Genomic DNA, 15043 nt, shown 5'->3' with positions numbered 1-15043 from the left:
GCTATTTTGTTGTTGTTGCAGTTTGGCTGGGGCCGGGTTTGAACCTGCCACCCTCGGTATATGGGGCCGGCGCCCTACTCACTGAGCCACAGGCACCACTCTTTCTTTTAATTTTTTAAAATGGTTTCTTACTTTAATATTTTCCTCTGTTCCAGGCATTGCTAACTGTGAGCCCTTGCTTGGGCTTCAAAGAATCTGGGAATTCCATAAAATTCTGCACACAGTTGTGCGTTTAGCTATATATGTATTTTTCTCTGTAAGAGACCATAACTGTTATTAGGTTCTCAAAGAAGTTTGTCATAGGTCTCTCTCTCTCTCCCCTTTTCAAAAAATGGCTAAGAATTACTACTATAATCCATCTGGACTTACTTGGGTTTAAGGTGCTATGGTGAGGCTCTAATTTCTTTTTCCTTTTCCTCAGATAGTTAAAGAAGTATCCCAAACCAGTAAATAATTGTCTCCTATAACTTGTGATACCTTTGAAAATAATTTTTTAAATTTATTATCTCTTTTATCTAAACAGAGAAAGTTAGAGAAATTCAAGAAAAACTTGATGCTTTCATTGAAGCTCTTCATCAGGAGAAATAAATTGTTACTAAGTGAGTAAAAAGTCTATTACTATGTTGGTGCTATCTAAACATAAAATTTGTATTTTAAATTTATCATAATCATTTATCATTCTGCTTGGCTTACATCCTGTTTGTTCTTTATGATGTAATAATTTTAATGACATGAATCTTTGAAGCTCACTTCTGAATTTCTTTTGTATAATATTCCTTTGAATAACTTGATTACCTTCTAGATGAACTCGAAATATCCTCTAGAACTCCTTTTTAACAGAATAAAGATGAACAGAGATTTAAGATACTATGTAATAGGCAGAACTGCTATTTTCTGCATGTAAAGAATTGAACTGTAGTCATTCTGTGTTTCATTGTTCATAATCTAGGAATAATTATGCGTATGTTAAATACTCAACTTGAAAAGCTTTTTATTTATTTGGCTTGACCAAAAGTTTTAACATTTCTTAATCTTATTCTCTTTTGTTTAAAAACATTCAGATAAGCTTTTTTCTATTTAATTTACATAACCTTGGAATTAAGTATTGAATGTGTTGACCTGCTTATCTGATTCTATGGTCTGACATTATTGCAATGTTCATAATAAAATATTATCATGTATGTTTAAGGACTTCCCCAGTAGCATAATCAATTGTTAATTGTCACTGAAGAATTACAATCAGTAAGTCATGTGCCTTTATTGAAGAAATTGAGAAAAAGAAATGCTATAATTGAGCTATTATTAATTTCATGTATTTGTAAACTTTTATCTATCTGTTAGCTTTAGCCTATAAGCACCTTGTAGCAGGATTGGAACTGGAAGGAATAGAAAAGTGAAAGATTTCCTCCCTTGTTACACTTAATTCAGTTCAGGAAAAGGTCTTAAACCAAACTACCTATTCTCCTCTAATATAGGGAAAACATGTGGCTCAGATGGTACATCATTCAGAACAGTCAATCAGCAGTGAAGGAAAAAGGAACGTGTTAGGAAACATTAGACTGAAGCCTCGTTACTTTGTTTCATTTATGTCTGTCATAAATTAAAACATATATGTAGAAGTATACAGGGTGGAAGTAAAGTTTGGGTATAATTTAAATTAGTTTACTATTTTAGTAATTAGCAAACAGTAAACTAAATTGCACCCAAACTTTACATCCACCCTGTATATAAAAATACATAATAAAAAATACATAATCATTTTTAATACAAGCCAAACATAATTTTGGTGGGGTTTTTTTTTTTGTTTGTTTGTTTGTTTTTGAGACGGAATCTCACTGTATAACCCTCAGTAGAGTGCCACATGGCATCACAGCTCACAGCAGCCTCAAACTCTTGGGCTTAAGTGATTGTCTTGGCTTCAGCTTCCCAAGTAGCTGGAACTACAGGCACCCACCACAACGCCTGGCTATTTTTAGAGATAAGGTCTCACTCTGTCTCAGGCTGGTCTTGAACTCATGAGCTCAGGCAATCCAACTGCCTCAGCCTCCCAGAGTGCTAGGGTTACAGTCATGAGCCACCGTGCCCAGCCTAATTTTGGTGTTTTGTCTGTGTTTGTAAATGTTTTCTGCATCTTCAGTATATTCTTTTATAACCGTAAGTGTTGTAGTGTCATCCTAGTCATGGTAAGTACTATGAATGACTACTAGTAGAGATGGCTATTTTTAGTACTGTCTTGATTTGGATGATTCTCCTTTTTAGCACCAGAATTTACATTATGGTTTTGTTCACATGTGGCCTTTGGGAGAAAACTCAGGAAAGCCACAGAAACCCCATTAAAAATAATAAGCTACATTTCTGGTTTATTAATGAAATGAGGAAGGCTAGAGCCAGCCATTGTTTCACATAGTGGTGTTGCTCTGCTAAGCTGAGCAGTGTGACCTCCAGCGTTGCCATTGCTACTGGGAACATGCCTTTTTCCTGCCAAAGTGTCCATGTCAAGAGCAGGTCAGGGCAGTCCTGAGAGCCAGGTTGTAATATTTTTGCACAGAGAGGCCCTGAGCATAGAGAAACCAGCCCCATTTTCTGGTTTCCTACTTGTCCCATCTCTAAGGCTTTTCCCAACCTTTGTGATCCTGTGAACTGTTACAAAATATCTATGATTTGGACAGATGATCATTTTTACCCTGTGGACCCAGGGTAAAGTGATAAATCTGGCAGACTGGTAGGTAGCCTTGCTTCATTCTGACCGTTTTATAAAGGTTACCAAGCATTCTAGCTGTAACATATGTGGAGTTCCTAAATAATTGTAATTCTCATCTATGTATTTGCTGAAGATGTTTATACCCTACCCAGCCATGTAGTGATTCTTCTTTACCAATTAATTTTAATAATGTGGGGGGTTTTTTTGTTTGTTTGTTTGTTTGTTTTGCAGTTTTTGGCCGGGGCTGGGTTTGAACCCACCACCTCCAGCATATGGGGCCAGTGCTGTACCCCTTTGAGCCACAGGCGCCACCTTAATATATGTTTTTAATTCTTTTTCTATAAGAAATAAATTTCAGTGTATTTTTATTAATGTTTGATAAAATTATGCTAGTCTTGTTATGGAAGGTGGTATTCTAAATAATTTTAACTAAACTAGCAAACTTAGGCAGTTAAACTTTCAGTACTTTTATGATCATGCCGTAATAAAGTTTATTTGAAAATTTTGCATTTGTCTCCCCAGTCCTAAATCTATCAAATGGGTTTATTTTTACAGAATCCTACTCATAATATAATCGCCTCTGCATACATCTGAAGAAGAAAAGTTTAAAGTCTTTTGTCCTGCCTCTTTCTCTTCTGCTCTCCCACCTTTCTAAACATACAATAAAGTCATGAGATAAAAATAATTGATGCGTGTTACAGGCATTTTAACCATCAGCTGCCTTTTGAGTGAAGAACAGTGGTAATGGCATTAACATCCTATTTTCGTTGTACAGAAATGATAAATTGGGATAATATAATTGTCATGCCATTAGGTTCATTTCTTGAAGATAAGAAACTTGCTGTCTGCTTGATTCACTTGTGGTGGCACTAATTTAATTCATTAAATCATGTTATTCAGTGTCAGTTTCTCTTCCAGAAATATAATGCTAGGTGTCTTGAAATAAAACTTATAGCAATTTTTGAAAGTTGTCCATTGTATATAAAATGATAGTAGCCCGCTAATTCAATCATTGTCTGTATCTGTAACATTCTATGTCCAGAACTGTTTGACCATGATAATTCAATTTATGTTCACCACATAAAAGAAAACTGGTTAATAGAAGAACCCTTCAAATTGGTTAATTTACATTCAGGGAAAGAAATTTCAACCGTTTATTAACAGCTTAGAAATTTACCTTGGAAGCTAAGTCAGTAGCAGGTTACTTATTCGATTTGGTTGTTTCTGTGCTATCTGTATCTATTCGAAATAAATTCATTTTAGATGTTGTATACTTAAGTTGGGCTTTCTGTTAACAGTGGATTTTTTTCCTGTTGACAGATCCATTGGATTATGACATGGGATGGGAAAGATAAGGATAATCAGTTGACTGATGTTCATTTAAAATATTGTCAAACATTTCATATAGGCATCAGGAAAAGGCTTTCTTTCATAAGGTTATTTTAAATAGAAATTATTTCAACAATTGGAATAATTTCTACCATCCTTCTTTTAGCTGAATAAAGGAAAAATTTAAACTTTAATTCATTGTGGTTCAATTACAATAATACCCTCAACATTTTCCTGGATTGTACATAAATGTCTTTTTATTGGCTAAAGAAGGTTAAAGCAAGGAAATATGCTCTTTTTTTTTTTACTTAAAATATCTATCTTATTTGCTGCTTTTCATTAAGCCTTTATTTTATGAATAAGAATATCCATTATATGACAGGTTTAAATTTACAGTTTACTTAATTTCACAATATTCATCAGAATATAATTCATAGGAATTGTTTTTGGCAACAATGCTTTTGCTATTCCCACTCTCATTTTTACACCAATGTATTTTTTTTGTGACTTCCCCAGATCGAACGCTTAATACATAAGTGTAAGGTTGGAGGATATCACAAAATATGTCACAAACTGGGAATTCAGTAAATGTTTGTTTTATACTATTTGATAAGGAAAGTAGATTCAGTTTTAAACAGCTCATAGCAATATACATTATTTGGTAGATGAATAGTTCAAGAACCTCTTGTATTTCTTTTAGGTCTAGGGACAATAAAGAACAGAAAGGGAATAGTGCTCCATAATGTCCCGTACAGAGATTAGGAGATGACCTCGCTGGTTAAGCCCTTCTAAACATTGCTAGCAGGTAGGTAAACCCCCTCACTGTAGCAGACATCATAAATGTTAGTGAACATTTTGGCAGTTGTAAAACATAACCTTTATAGCTACACATCTATTTCTAAAGAAAAAATAAATAGGACTTTTATTTATTCCTGTGAACTGTAGATGGAAAAAATATCCTCAGCTGTTTTTCTACAGATTTCTCCCAAGGTTTAATCAGTACTGTTATCATACCACTTTGTATAAATTTTAAAAAGGGGAGAGGATGATCTTCATTTCTTTGAGGATGTCAGTATTATACCTTATATAAACAGATGATAAAAGTTAATATTATTAAAAGTCTCATACAAGAGTCGTAATATTCCCCCCACCCCCAGCAATGTGGCTCCTTTTACAGGTTTTTTTTTTCTTTTTAACTGATACCATACTAAAAATGTTTTTTCCTCTTCTTGAAAGCTAAATATTTATTAAATGCAGGTGTTATTGGAAGAAAAATAAAATTCAGTCTCAACCATAAGCCCTGTCTATTGTGTCTATAGTCAAAAAAGTAAAAATTATTCAAATTTAAATAAAAAATGTCATATTCCATATACAAAAGTTAAATTACAACTAGGCAAGGATTTACTTGTTTTTCATGTCAGAATTTGCAATGAATAGAGTGGACAAAGCTCTGTATGGCAGACTGAGCAGTTGTAAACAGATTATATCCAAAATTAATCTAGTCAGGATATCAGTTTTAAAAATCAGTGTATGTAGCGTTCACAGTAGGAAAGTGGCTCCTGCTGCTTCACTGTTGAACCAACTGTGCTGTAGTTCCAAGGGGAGCAATCAGCCTTCCTCGTAGTTTAATTATACTGTCTTGGTTTTGTATTATCCACATTTTCCAGACTTTATTCCAACAGACTTCTTCCTACAATACATTTAGCCTCCAAATGCAAATGAATAGTGTAAAAGTAAGTCGGGAACACTGCAGAGAGTGGTGGTTCCTAACCTCACAATTTGGGAATTTTACAAATGATAAGAATCAGAATATAAGTTTAAAAGATAAATTATTTAACTAGTTAATAATCTTGTGTTAGCTTATTTTTTGCTGTATTTATCTGAGAAGGAAAATATGATATTTTTGCTTTGGAATGAAGGGGATCAAAGTAATGGTTTTTATCTCAATTCTCTGATCTGGTGTATGTTACAGTTTTAGCCAATTGAGCAGTATGGAAGTGTGTTTTAAAATATGCTTACCTTTTGAATGATCATGGCTGTGTGTTATAAATATTTGAAACTTATTTTCATTTGTGCATTGTGAATGAACTTTGTATTAAAAAAAAAAAACCTTCACATTACATGTAGATATTATTGCTACTTATATTTTGCCTGTGCATGATCTAAGGTCATTTGTATAGATGAGTAATTAAAAAATATTTAAATCACATTATAATTCTTATTGGAGAGCATCTTTTAAATTTTCTCTTTTCTAATGAGGGAGAGAGGAAGAAACGTGTGTACCTAGGGTCATTATATGACCCCACAGTATAAGCACATTCATGGTCTACTGAGCTTATAATGTGTCCCTTATCTGAGTGCTTGAATTTCACATGCTTTGGATTTCACAGTTGTGATCTTGGTCATCTAAGGCATTTTTTCATATCCTGACACTTGTCGAAAAATTTTGGTATTTTCTTTGGTAAAATATATATAAAAACATTTTCTAATTGCACTTTGCTGCCAATGCCATCATTTTCATTAATGATACTAATATGTGAAGCTTACTAAAAAGTTATAACTAAGTCTTAGAACTAGAAAAACTTTTAAGATCTTTAAATTTCATTTACTACTTTATTATTAACCCTCATTACTTCTTTTATTTCTACCAAAACTTTGTTCATAAAGATCTAAGTATTTGTTGATTGTTGCTGTGTAGGCGTGCTCTCTAGGATTCATAACTGGGCTAAAAGTCAAAACCGAGGAGAGACTCAGTCACGTTTGCTTCAGTAAATGCTACACAGTGACTGGATGATGGTATATTTTTGGTTCATAATGACAAGAAACTTTAAAAAATTTCTTTAGAATGTACATAAGCAAGAACATGTTTCCATTATATTTGCATTTATTTCCCTGATCAATTCTAACAGACCAGTCCTAATGTGAGGCCCAAAAAGTAGTTGTAGTCTAAAATAAGTATTCATTGTTTGTATAATTCAAATTAAGAATCTTCATATATCAAAAAAGTTTGAGGAATTGAGTTACTAAAGATGTAATACAATTTATATTTTCTTTTAGCATGTCCAGCTTAGCTACCACTTGCTTATAGATAAAGATAATACAGGTATATTATTTAATATTAGAAAATGTGTTTTAAAATAATCACGTACCCAATTTGTGATAATTAAGATGGTCGTGTGTTCTGCATGTATGAGACTAAGTTGACAAATGTAGAAAACCCAGGGGTTAAGACAAGTGTTACAAAAATTGTTAAGGTTTAAAAATAAGACGGTATTAGGAAAGTTTAAATGTGGATAGCCATTAGCCTGAAGAAGATGATTTACAAAACTAAGGGTAAGAAAAGCCCACATCGTAAGTCATTACATCTATATCCTTAAATGAGAATTGAGTTTACAGCTTGAAGATTGAGTATGTACATAGTTTCACTGTGAAAAGTTCTCATTAGTTATATTCACATTTTCTAAGACCAGTGTTAAGGTTCATTTGAGATCGAGCCACTGACAAGGATGTGACTCCTACTTTTAATTAATTAATCCAGGTATAAACTGGTTCCTGTTCAAGTTGAGAAGATTCAAAAATCTTTTTTGAAAAAACTAGGCCAAAGGCACCACTGAAGACCGGGTCACCATGCAGTTGTACTGTGTGGCTTATTTATGTTATCTTATCATAAATAGTACTGCATCAACAAATGCAGGGCTTACTGCTTGCTGTTTCTTAAGAAATGTGTTTGTCTGGAGGGCTTCAGTCAAAAGTTGTCACATTTGCTGTGGCACTCCAGGTGGTAAACAGCCAGTCCCCTTGCATGCCAGATGTACAGGCATATAATATAATATATATAATTTCTATGTGTTTAATTTGTTAATATATGTAGTAAAAACCAGGAGTCACCTTATTGATGGCTCAAGAACACAGCAATCACCCAGTGACAGAAGCCTCTGTGCTACCCTGAGCAGCATTACATGACCAAGAGGTGCCTGATGCCTGTCAGGAGGAAAGGGGCAGAGAGATGCCTACAATGTGCAGTCATTCTAGAAGGGCCACACACCGTAGGCAGCTGGCCATGATGTACATTGTGGGATTCATCTAGAAAATCTCTTGAAGCCTTTTTAATTCAGTATCCTATCTTGCCAAGGATTGGTCCCATGGAACTTTTTTGGTTTTGCTTTTAAATTTTGAAGTTAAGAGAACTTGAATCCAGAGCAAAGAAGCCAGTATGTCTTTATGTTTTGCATCCATTATCACAGATTGTATTTTTCCAATTTGTAGATGAGCTCAGAGAAATATCTTGTCAAGGTCATTCTAGTGAGTAGCAAAATAAGAATTTGAAAACAAGTCTGATTACAAGCCTATACACCTTTCCAAAATAACCCCCTGACAAACATAGTAGGGCACATGATGTATCTGGGAAGTACAAAGTGAGCTAACTTCATAAGAGAAATGGCCAAGGATGGTCTTCCCTAACTGTGAAGCTGTGGCTGCTGCAGCAGAGGGGTGGTTCCCTCTGGGGCCCCAGTAGACAAGACGGTGCTAAGATTCACGAGGTCCCGGTTTCATGTCTACCCCAGGCCTGAGAAGTAAAAAATGAGTGCTAAGTTTCTCCTTAACACCGGAATTGTGTTAATTTTCCTGTCTTCACTTAGGCAGATTCTGTAAATCTTTTTGCGTTAGCCTGCCTATTAAGGTACAGAATTACTTTTACTCCCATTTTTCAAACTTTGAATGTTTTATTTTCTCAGATTACTACTTTTGACTGCCTTTGGTTTCTAATAAAAGTAACACTTTGAAAGGAAAGCTATTTATAATTTCAACTTGGTTTCCCAAGACTACTAAGATGGAAATAAGACCTTTTTTGCCAAAATTCCTGTGAATTTATCTTTTCATGTATCAGAACATCGGTAGTGTGAAGGCTTAACACAGCATCTCTGCCATTTGCTGCCTCTCCCATTTCAGAGGCTCTCAGCACAAGCACAAAGCCCCTCCCACTTTCATACATTCAGATTTCTCTTTCTAAATATGAGACATTTACATTCTTGCTAATCGTACTAAGTGCTGTGGCCATAGCTGAATCAAGATTATGTGAGTGTGATTTCATTGACGTCAGAGGCACAGTGTTTTGTTACCTTGATGGAGTGAGGCGTTTGGACCTGGACGTCCTCCCTGTCGGGCTGTACCCTTGGAGCTTTCCGCCAGCTGTGTACTCTGTGATTGGCTGGGCTTTTGATGTGCAGATACTACAAGTTGGTCACAAACTTGTGTACAATGGGCCTGTTCTGGTTCATGTGAAAATCAACATCCTTTTTTGTGTTACCGGGTGACAGGATGCTACAATACTATTAGCATTTGCAAAGAGTGTGCTCTGTCCAAGGGTGTAACCACAGATCGTGTGCTGCTCAGTTTGTGTTTCTCTATTATGTGAGAGACACAAAGAAGCTGAAGGCTGGCAAAGGCCTGTCAAATCTTTTAATGTAGCGCTCGACCCCCAAACTCCACTTGGCCTCCAAGCATCTCTTGTTCCCTGTCCCACCCCTTGCTCTGAATGGGCTCTGAGGTAGGTAAATGAATTCAGCGGCCTGGTAGGCGGGGGATCCCTTTCTGACCTCATCCCTGTACCATTTGTTTGCAGGCTTGTAGGGGGAGAGGAGGACATTTTGGAATCCTTTGTGTCAAATCATTTTCTTGCAGGTTGGGGAGTTAATGGTAACTTTGTCTGAAACCAGCCAAGCAGAAAGCCTCCACGGATGAGGCGTGGCATGCTCAGTCTCCTCAAAACTACCAGATGAGAATATGGAAATGGAGCACTTTCTAGAGCAGATGGATACGTGGCACGTCTGCGTGTTCAGCACCTACTAGTGGGAAGCTCACTCCTTTCCGTGTATTTCAACATCGCTTCTTTGAAAAAATGTTTTTCTGAATCACCATGGCTTTTACACTGGCACCTATAGTTTGGATGACCAGTGTTTATATATTGTGAAATATTTTGAAAGCGTTTACTACCTGGCCAACTATATAGAGTATGGTATGATTTCTAGAAGTTACATCATTTTTTTACCCTCATATTTGGTTTGTTCACCTAAAAATGAACTATAGTTTTATCACAGTGATAGCTCTTATTTTGCAGAAAAAAGAAGAAAAGAGGCCCAGAGAAAAGAAACCATTTGCTTAACTAGTATTAGAGCTGTGAGGTCTGTCTCCTGAGTCGTAGGTCAGTGTTTCTATTCCACAGAGCTTGAGATGCAGGACCACAAATTCAGTACCTCCAAAACCAGGAATTTTGTAAAAAAAAGTGTGAAAAAAGACCTTCATGGGAAAGCTCCCTGTTTTTATGTTAGAAACTCATTGTGAAAATCTTAAATATTTGTGTGAGTCAGACAGAAACATCTGCACCTAGCCCTCTGCCCACCCTGTGAGTCGCTGTTTGAGACCTGCGTTTTAAAATACAACTTTTTGTTAGTTTCTGGCTTTACTCAATTTGGGTAATAATATTACTAAGGCCTTGTGAAACTAACATGATTTCTGCTCTTTTTTAGAGATATGCAGATTTAGTTTAGTTCAGCTTTATTCATTATGAAGCTGGACTGGAGGGAAGTTCTCATTTACTAAACGCCTGCTGTCTTCCAGGCCTGCATTGCCTTTGAGTACATTGCCTTACTTATTCTTGTAACTTTCTAAGCTTGGCATTCCCATCATTTTACCAACAGGTCGACTCTGGCTCAGAGAGGTGGCCTGAAGTCCCACAGCTGCTAGTGAGCAGTGTCTTTACAAGATCCTGTGTAGGTTTGGCTGCAGAGCGCAGGAGAAGAGCAGGAAGTATACTAGTAGTTTGCTTCCCTTACCTGTCTGATTGTCCCTGAAGTGTCAGTTCCTTTTCATGTCATGAGTCAGTTGACAACACAGCATGTGTATTCATAGAGATGCCTGCATGCGCCACTTTGAGCACAGTGAATCAGAGAGATGCTAAGTTAAACCCTGATTGAATAAGGCACACATATTTATATAAAGGCCTTTTGTTCTAAACATCAAAGTTTGGGGAGTTCTGAGAGGTACGGCATGCGCTTCAGCAGGGGAATGGCGCGTGTGATTCCAATTTTATACATTTTTAATTCTTAATGTTGATGGCACGTTTTATTTTTAAGGGTTACTGAGGAAGAGGTAACCCACAATCTTAATTATTTGCATTTGCTAAACTGCTTAAATAAGTTCATCTCAGTAAATGGTGCTTTTTTTATAGAAGAGTGTGTGTGTGTGTCTAGAATTCATGAGAAAAAGTTCATTCCTGCTTCCAGAAAAAACGGTCCTACATGGGAAAATTATACAAGGAAAGAAGGCCACTGCTGAGTAGGGAAAAGCAATGACACAGAGTCCAAATTGTGCGCATGTGTCTCAAGAAGGATAAGAGCAAAGAATAAGAGCAGCGTACAGGCCCATGATACAAAAGAGAGCTGTGTCTTCTAGTCATGCTCCACCAATGGTGACCTTATCAGAGCCATCGTCACATCAGGCCCTGAGTGTGAAAGGACAGTGAGCTGGACAGTCCCAGAGTTTTCTTCCAGCCCAGATGGCCCATAAGCTTCTGCCATTGGTTAAACTTGGTGTCTCAAGATGTTCTCCCCAAAGCATCTTTACTGTTGATAAGGGGAAATACCTCCTGGTCCAAGTCAAGACATTTTCCAGGTTACATTATCTTTCAGTGAAAAACATTCTAATATTTGCCTCCAGAGCAATTATAAAGCATTTCACTCTTGAATCCTTCTAAATAATGACAGCTAACATTTGCAGGTGTTTATTATGTGTCTGGATATTATCGGAAGCGCATAACCCAGGTAAGTGCTAAGAAATGGAGCTTTTGCATTGGTTAAGGTGTCAAGTTTGCTCTAAGTGGCAAAACAGGGATTCCCACATTGAAAATCTGGTTCCAAGTCTGTGCACTTAACCACTATGCTATGATGTAAACTGTTTCTTGACTGTAAATGGCTGGCATTGCCCAATTGGAGGAAAGAGGAGGAAGCCACTATTGGCAAAGGATGTCAAGGAAATTTGAGAGATTGTGGGTTCAGAATGCAGGTGTGTGGGAGATATAAGACAGCCTTCTTCCACAGGAATGTTCACAAACAGAAGCATCTTTGCTGGCTAATGGGTGACCTCACCAAACCCCAGACCTGATGTCCCCCTGACTGCTGAGGAGAGAGCTCACATCCAGCAGCTTCTCCCTGGTGGGGGGGTGTAGGATATGAGCCCAGGTTTATCTGCATTGGAACAGGGAAGGGCAAAAGGCCTAAAACCAAAGTAGTTTTTAAAGAGACTATTGAATGCCAGGCACGGTGGCTCACACCTGTAATCCTAGCACTCTGGGACGCCAAGGCCGATGGATTACCTGAGCTCACAGGTTTGAGACCAGCCTGAGCAAGAGCAAGACCCTGTCTCTAAAAATAGCCGGGTGTTGTAGGTGCCTATAGTCCCAGGTCCTTGGGAGGCTGAGGCAAGAGAGTCGCTTGAGCCCAAGAGTTGGAGTTGCTATGAACTATGACGCCACGGCACTCTACCGAGGGTAACAAAGTAAGACTCTGTCTCAAAAAAATAAATAAATAAATAGATTATTGATTGATACCTAAAGAGCCACCTTATTCCCGAGGGGACGCAGTGTGAGATATATGAATGCTTCTGTTCATGGCCAAACAGCAAAGAGACCAGGTTCTTATTACTGAGAGGCCTGGTACCATGCTTTGTTCTTTATTTGGCATTTAGAGTATTCAATATGATTGTTACGTTAGCTAACTTTATATTTTTCTGATTTAGACAAGCCTTTCTTCATTCTTATTTTATACCATTCTTCAATTTACTGTGTTCTGAGTACACTAGAGTTACCTAGAAATAAAGCACATGATTTTTTTAAATGTCCTGGAATCCCAGCATCTAGAAAGCTATTATCTCATTTAATCTTTAAAATGTCAGGAAGGTGGGTAAGATAGTCATTGTCTTATGTATGAAATGAATAGAATTTATCTCATTTTAAGCATTTAATCTTAAAATAGTTGGATTCTGGTGCTAAATTTATAAAATATTTATAGCAACATGAATGCATTTATAATTCCTTTCCTATCAGAGCTGTACTCAAGACATAAAACACTTCCTTGACGAAAATCATTGCTGTTTTTTATTTGACATCTGTAGAGTTTCTCCATGAGTAAACTGCCTTCATAGATGTCACTCCTTTCTCTACACAAGTAGTTGGTGGAGAGTGATCTCTGGACTCCTGAGAAGACTCAAGAGCCCTTTAGTGGTCCCCAAGGTCAACATGATTTTTATAATACTAATATTTTATTTGCCCTTTTCATTGTGTTGACTTTCGAACTGCTTATGCAAACACAATGATGGATGACGCCGGAGCCTTAGCATGGATCAAGGCAGCAGCACCAACATGTACCAACAGGCATTAATTACTCATCTTCACCACCGTGCACTCACAATTTAAAGTGCCCATGCGACAGATTAGGAGATTCACCTGCATACAAAGCATCATGGTGATTTGGGGGGGAAAAAAACTTGTATATAATTGTTTGATTTGAGACCTAAACTACAACTTTTTTCAAGGAACATCAACCATTTTGTTTAAAAGAATGACAAATTATGGAAATTCAGATTGGTCATCTGGCAGGCATTTTCTCAAAGCTAAGCAGAGTGAGGCTGCCACTTCAAGGTAAACAACTATTTTAAATTTGATGCCAATGATAAGATGTATACGTTTAAGGAAAAATGAGACTTTTGAAAAACTTGACTCTTCCATCCTGAGTTTGACAGCCTCTCAGTGTACGTATTTCTGACGAGATGGATGGTAATGTTAACGAATGTGATTTTTTTATATATTGTGAATGGCAGTGTGTCGATGCTTGAAAGTTCTGCATAACCAAGAGTATCCTTGTTTTGGGTGGTGCCTGTGGCTCAAGGAGTAGGGCGCCATTCCCATATGCCAGAGGTGGTAGGTTCAAACCCAGGCCCGGCCAAAAACCACAAAAAAAAAAAAAAAAAGAGTATCCTTGTTTTTCAGGTAGCTAATGCGTGTTGGTACCAGATCAGGCACAGGTAAAGGTCCCTACCACGTGGGAGATAGATGACTGGTTTTAAGTCACAGAATATGAGAAGCTCATTGATACACTCAGATTCCACAGTATGCCCAACGCTTGTCAAGGGATGGTGCAGTATCAAAGAAGATTCACAATTACCTAAAAGGGCTGATAAACTCTCTAATTACATAACTCTGTGAGGCCAGTTTTTCTTAATATACTTCAGCCAAAACAACTGTCAAGGGCGGCGCCTGTGGCTCAACGGGTAGGGTGCCGGTCCCATATGCCGGAGGTGGCGGGTTCAAGCCCAGCCCCGGCCAAAAATAAAAAAAAAAAAAAAAACTGTCAAAACAGATTAAATACAGAGGAGAGATGAGAATCCCATGATCATCTATCAGCCAGGCATTAAAGATAACTGCAAAAATGGAAGACAGTGCTACTCTTCCTACAGACTTGTTTTCATAAGAAACGTTATGTATGTTAACATAATTGTTCTACTTTTTGAATAATGAGTATTTCTCAGTTTTAATTTCTAATAAATCCCAATAGGCATAACCTACATAAACAAAATCTCTTGGAGTACCCAATAATTTTTAAGAGCTTAAAAATTTGACAGTCCCTGCTTTGTACTCTGTGGCTTACCTGTAGGACAAGGCCCTTTGTTTAACACATCCGAACCTCTGCACCCCCTTGAGAATTACCTCTTTGTTTCATTACGTGAAATCAGGACATATTTTTAGATAAATGCCAGAAGCCAGGCTGTCGAACATCAGTGACCCCTGGTGTGTGGGTTGCACATTCATATCACCCACACTACTTCCCCAGGCCTGACCACACCAGGGTTGCTCACGTCATTCCATCTACTGGACGGTCTCCAGGCCACGTCTCACTTGACCCGGTCCCTGCATTCTGCACTGTGGACCACGCCCTCTTCCGTGTACCTGTGTCTCTCGGC

At 37.4% G+C, this 15043-nt stretch overlaps 1 protein-coding gene across 5 annotated transcripts in view; it reads left to right on the top strand.

The window, feature by feature from the left end:
- The window catches only part of OPA1 (OPA1 mitochondrial dynamin like GTPase), a 99931-nt gene extending 96229 nt beyond the window's left edge, over positions 1 to 3702 (top strand). For all 5 annotated transcript variants that reach the window (XM_053564741.1, XM_053564739.1, XM_053564740.1 and 2 more), the window contains 2 exons: positions 524 to 599; positions 3257 to 3702. In XM_053564741.1, the coding sequence (XP_053420716.1) occupies positions 524 to 588 (65 nt within the window). In that variant the 3' untranslated portion in view covers positions 589 to 599; positions 3257 to 3702. The remainder of the gene's footprint in view (positions 1 to 523; positions 600 to 3256) is intronic.
- The last annotated feature ends 11341 nt before the right edge of the window (positions 3703 to 15043 follow it).

This window comes from Nycticebus coucang, chromosome 16 (assembly GCF_027406575.1).
Source record: "Nycticebus coucang isolate mNycCou1 chromosome 16, mNycCou1.pri, whole genome shotgun sequence".
In the NCBI taxonomy this organism is placed as follows: domain Eukaryota; kingdom Metazoa; phylum Chordata; class Mammalia; order Primates; family Lorisidae; genus Nycticebus; species Nycticebus coucang.
This window is presented reverse-complemented; position numbering and strand designations above follow the sequence as displayed.